The sequence below is a fragment of the Castor canadensis genome, chromosome 16 (assembly GCF_047511655.1).
Source record: "Castor canadensis chromosome 16, mCasCan1.hap1v2, whole genome shotgun sequence".
Lineage (NCBI taxonomy): Eukaryota > Metazoa > Chordata > Mammalia > Rodentia > Castoridae > Castor > Castor canadensis.
The window spans coordinates 48,479,758-48,485,757 of record NC_133401.1 but is presented as its reverse complement, the minus strand read 5'-3'; the positions used below and the strand labels follow the sequence as shown (position 1 = coordinate 48,485,757).

The 6,000-nt window shown below is 34.2% G+C and overlaps 1 protein-coding gene across 2 annotated transcripts in view; it reads right to left on the bottom strand.

Annotated features, from left to right (window-relative positions):
• Positions 1-2,325: 2,325 nt before the first annotated feature.
• Commd10 (COMM domain containing 10) overlaps positions 2,326-6,000 on the bottom strand; it is a 157,870-nt gene continuing 154,195 nt past the window's right edge. For both annotated transcript variants that reach the window (XM_074056992.1, XM_020171572.2), the window contains 2 exons: positions 5,448-5,507; positions 2,326-4,622 (listed from right to left, as the gene is read on the bottom strand). In XM_074056992.1, the coding sequence (XP_073913093.1) occupies positions 4,584-4,622; positions 5,448-5,507 (99 nt within the window). In that variant the 3' untranslated portion in view covers positions 2,326-4,583. The remainder of the gene's footprint in view (positions 4,623-5,447; positions 5,508-6,000) is intronic.

Sequence of the window (6,000 nt, the reverse complement as noted above, 5' to 3'; positions counted from 1 at the left end):
GAGTGCGTGTACTAATAGAACACAGCTCTAATAAAATTTTAATCACCAAGACATGCTGCAGGCATGACCATCATATTCCAGCCGCTTTTATAATAAAGTGTAGAAGACAATATTTAAGGTTAGAAGAAATCAAAATTCATTGAGTCAACTTAGAAAAAAAGATTTTTTTTTTTAAGCTAGAGGGCCATATGGCAAGGGACTCAGAAAAAAAATATTTTTGATTCTGGCTCTATTACATACCAATTATCTTATTTTGTTAGTAAAAATTGTGGATTAGCAATGTGCTAGAAAAAATGAGTTGTTATTAGAACTCCAAATAAATTTAGTGAAGGAGCTTCATAATAAGCTTTCTATAATTTTGATTTTAATTCAAACCTCACCTGGAACCACTTCAGCAGAAAGCCTGGTTATTTTCTTAGGGAATTATAAAAATGCCATTAACCCTTATCATATTATCATTGGGAATCAGGGATTATGCTAAATGTTTAATGTGAATAATCTCATTTAGTCATCCAAACACTCCTATTATTTAAATTATTATTATTTCCCCTAAAAGCCAAAGGAAGCGAGCTTTTGCAAATTAACTATCTTGCTCAACACACACAACATGCAGTAGAACTAGGATATGACTCTTGCACTGACAGGCCAAATAGTTACATTCTATTTGGTGTGTTATGGGATCCTTTGAGCGTTTTAAGCAGGAACATGGTATAATTGATAGAATCAATGTTTAAAAAGCATTAACTCTGTATGCAGTCTGGACTGGAAGAGGGCTAGAGTAGATGGAGAGTAGTGTAGGACAAAGATGATCGTGGATCGGACAGTATAGTTACCTGGAGACTTATTTTGAATATATTCTGGTGGTAGAAATGGCAGAATTTGGTGAGAGAACGACTCTGTGTCTCTAGCTTAGCATGATCCACTCCTCCATTGTTGACTTCAACCTAGCCACATTGTTTTTTGTTCCCGAAACACACTAAGCCTTTTCTAACCTCAGCTATGCTGTATGGGCCATTCTCTATAACTCTGTTTAGTCATTATAACCTGTCAATTCAGCTCAACTCTCCACAGAGAATCCTTCCTTGAGTCCATAATTTATTTGGTTCTATCTTTAATTTTTCCTTTGTAGAATCCAATCACACTTTGTTTGATAACTTGTCAATTTATTGCATATTTGCTTATTTTACTGGCCAACATGTTACATTTCAAGAGGTCAGAAACTGTGTTTACTTTGTTCATCACTGCCCACTTGGCACCTAGCATATGTAGTTCCTGGAAGTACAGCACTCAGTAAATATTTACAGAGGAAATAATATCTGACTTTAAAACCCTTACACTTAAATATCATGGTATGTATTGTCTTTCCACATTTGTGGATTACAATTTTTTTGCTTCTTCAGTCCTTCTGGAGTAATCAAATAACATATCTCAACTAAAAAAAATTCCCTTTTCTTCAACCCATGCATACCTCACACTGTCCCCAAACCATAATCTCAAATTAAAAAGAATGCTAATGGTGAAATGTATAGTCAGAGGAAGGGGCTGATGAAGATGGCTTGAAGAATGTGAATTCTCATTCATTGTTGGTGGGAGTACAAACTGAAAGAATCCTTTGGGTAAGCAATTTGGAACTATTTAGCAAAGGCTTTGAAACAAATGCAAGTACATTTAAAAATATTTGTATTTGAATTTATGTAATGTCTGAAAATATATAGCCTAAAATGTTTACCAATTAAGTAAGTACTTCTAGGGAGTAGAATGGCAAAATATTGCAACTTTTAATTTCTTCCCAATGGGAAACTATTATTTTAATAATAAAAATACCATAACAGAAAAATATGGAAAATAAATTTCTATACTTTTGATGTTATGATTGCTCATTTAGGAATCTATACAGTAATAAGTTAGAGATGTGGTCTAGCATTATGTTCCAGTGAGTTCTTTACTGTGTTCAGAATTTGGAAATAACCGATATGTTTTATAATATGAGAAATAACTCAAATACTGTTCTTTCAATGGTAACTAATACGTATTAAAATTGTTTTGAACAATATTTAAAAATATGAAAAATATGCATGTTAGAATGTCACATAAACAAAGTATGAATTGTATTGATAGCATAACCTCAATCTGTTAGGAAAAGAAGAAAAATGAAGAAGAAAGAGATATGGATAGGAAAAGACCCCAAAGTTCTAGTAAAATGCCATTAATGGCTATTTCTGGATGATGGGTTTAGGTTGGTTATGATTTTTTTATATTCTCTAATTTAAAAAATCAAATGGTATTTTATAATCAGAGACAAACTAAAAATACTTGCACAGAAGGTATGGAAAAAGTACACTGGCTCTTTATTCTAATGAATAATTTCACTTCCATGTGAAGTATTCATAGAAGAGATACAGTCATGTTTTGCTTACTGAGGAGATATGTTCTGAAAAACGCATCACTAGTGAATTCATCACTGTGCGAAATCACAAACCTACTATGGTACAGCCTACTACACACCTAGGTTATATGGCATATACTGTTGTATGTGCGGTCCGTCATTGACCAAAACATTATGTGGCACTGGTTATACATTTGCTGAGAGAGGTTCCAGCTGATACTGATCTCCTAGTGTATTTTTTAAAGATACATAGCATACATTAAACACTGTTTGGAAACATCAAACTTCCTTTGACGTGGGTTTCACAACAATGGTAATGCCTTAAGGAAAAAGGTGATTTTTAGTTAAATACACTTTAGCAGTAGTTATGTTCTTAGTTGGAACTGTATCTTCTTGCACCTTCTTTAGTGTCTTTGAATGAGACTTTGTTGACCTGAGTTAAGAGAATATTTTTTACCATATTCTTATAGGTAGACACATTCTTACAGAGTGTAAGACCTGACAGTTTTAGGAAGCATAGATGAACTTCATTTGTCATTATCATATGTAACTTAGATATTTAGATCAGGAATTCAATTAAACCAATAAAACCTTCTACATACCTACATGGCTGGCCACTGTCAGGAGGGTCTAACAAATTCAACTTGGGATTATGCCTTGGGATTCACATGTTCATGAAAAGAAGTCTAAAATAATGTTTACCAAAATGTTCATAATACTTCTGGGACCTCAGTTACCTCTGGGAACTGGCAAAATGAGAGCACAATAAAGTGAAAGCCAGATGAGACAGTGCGTGGTTTAGTCTCAGCCACTCAGGAAGGCTGAGGTGGGAGAATCACCTGGTCCAAGAGTATGCGGTCAGCTTGGGTAACACAATGAGAGCTTGTTTAAAGAAATCAAAAACACGAACAAAAAATAAGAGAGACCCTACAAGCCACATGAGGAAACAAATCCCATTCCATTACAACTGTGCCTTACAGATATACTAACAATGGAAAGTGAAAATTTGAAAAACCTATATAGTCAATCAATTATGGACAATAGTATTTGTAATATTTGATTTCTGAAATAACTCAAACTTTCAAATTTCCTAAGCAACAACCTATAAGTATACAAAAACAATTGTGGTTATAAATTCTATCTATTGAACGTTTATTTGGGAGACATTTAACACTTCTATTATTCAAACACCTCATGAGAAATGTGCTTTGCTTCAATGGCAACAGCCTTGTTTTCTGAAATCAAATTTCTTCATCTTAAGAAAGTCTAGTTGAACTGTCCTCTCCCCTTAGAAACAATGTAAGACATTTAATTCATAAAAATTTCGACTTACATTTAAAGGCAATCATACATTTAGACGGTCGTATCTTAAAATGCGTTACAAAACATATAATATGAAAACACTCTACACCAGTTCAAATTCTAAAACAAAACTTTCTATGGACTGAAACCAAATAACACATTCAAAGAGAGAGAGAGAGAGAGAATGCTCACGGAATCTGATTTAAAATTCGAGGATGCCCACTGAGGACTTGCTACAATCATTTTCATTCATGATCTGAATGTCTCCCATATGATGAAGTGAATCATTACCAATGTGCAGTACAAAGAACAGCATACAAAAACCTGGTCTATTATTAAATCATTGAGCCCAGAGGCAAAAATTAACATGGATAGAGAAGCCCACATTGCAATCAACAGACATAATACTACTAACTCTATTTTAAATTTCTTTCCTGTATTATTTCTCAACAACAAAATATATTCATTATAGAAAAATGCCATAATGTATTTGATTGTATATGGATGTTTTCTAAATTTTATTAATGTAATTACTAAAGTTCTATTTCTGTTAGAGGACACATTACACCTTCTATCTACTGACTCTCTCCATGTAAAACATGAACAGATAAGGTAATAGGCAACAATGACAGAAAGACATTATGGTATTCAATTTTGATTTCTTTAAACCTAAAGTGTTAACAATTGTTATTGGCTCACAGAGAAAGTGTATCAGAACCTCTGTGCTACTAACAGTCATCTCCCTTGGCTGTTATTTGTCTAAGAAGTGATAAACCATATAATTTGTAGAAAGAAATTCACTGATTCCTCCAGAAAAATAGAGCCAAGCAATCTCTCTTCAACACAAAATAATGAGGTGGCAGGAATGTGATGCAGACACCAGTCTTCAAAAACCTCACGTAAGGGAATCCAGCTGTGCTTGTATGGTCTCCAGCTAGAGAGAGAGAGAAAGAGAGAGAGAGAGAGAGAGAGAGAGAGACAGAAGTTGGTGAGAGATCATATGAAGTGTTTAGAAACATGCAATTAAAAGGGAAAGAATGGCCCAATCCATTCACTTGGCAATAAAAATAGCATTTGGAGTACTCTTTCTTTTTATGTGAAGATATTAGAATTTATGTTTGTCATTTACTTTTAAATTTGTAAAGAAGAAGGACTCCTAAATACTACTAAATATGCCCAGTCGTTTAATTTTATCATTGTGGGAGTTTCTTTTTTAGAAGTACTGGGATTTGAACTCAGGGTCTTACGCTTGCTAGGCAGGCGCTCTACCACTTGAGCCACTCCACGAGCCCCTATGTTTCATTTTAAATTACTGTGACATGATAAGATTTTTAAGTTGGGGGGCTGGGGAGAATCATTTTCTCCCCAAAATCAGTACTTAGATAGAAGCATGACATATATTCAAAGATAAATTCTAAAACTGGCCTCTTCCTTTCTGTGCTTCCCTTAACCTTTGGTTGCAGAAATTAAAGTATTTCAAGTGATCTATATGTCCAGTATCAGTGTCGCTAGGCATCACACAGTAAAGCACACACTAAAGCGACAACCCCTTTGCTTTAATTAAAACCATTTTCATTTTCTGCCTCGTTTAGTTTTTTCAGATTCTCTGCATCCAGTTATGCTCCCTACTATTAAACATAAGGTGTTTATAAGGGCAGTTTAAAGAACTTCCCTGCATAACAGGGCATTAAAAAATTCATAAGGTTAAGGAAACATTAGGAAAACTACACGTCAGAAAAATTATTTAAAAAATATAGACCTTGTTGTAGAAATCAAATAACTCCTTATGACTGAATTCCACAAGAACTGTATCCAGGCTCTGTAAAGAAGAAAAACAAACAAAAAGACCTCAGTTGCATACAATTTACACTACATCTTTTTTTCTCCAGCTAGCCTCAGAGCATGCTATAATAATTATTCTCTGTTTTAAAAATAACTTACCTGCCCTTCTCAATCCCATGATTCCTAGGACTCACAAATGCACTTAACAACACTCCACTTAAGCAAAAGGTTCCAACTCTACAGGGACATCTTTAAGTTGACTCCACAAAGCTTAATAAAATATATGCCAAGCAAGAGAACAATTTCATTAACTTTTTTCAAGACAGATAATACACGAGATTATATTTCATCTTTCTCAGCAGTCCATTTGAAATCTAGTAGATATCATTACATGAAGACACTGGAGGCTGCATACCTGACTGAACTCATCCAGCCATTAATGCCTCACATTAGTGTAGCAGTGTATCTCCTCCTTGCAAGCACTATCTAACAGCTAAAATCTTAACACACTGAGATTGGTGCCTTCTTTG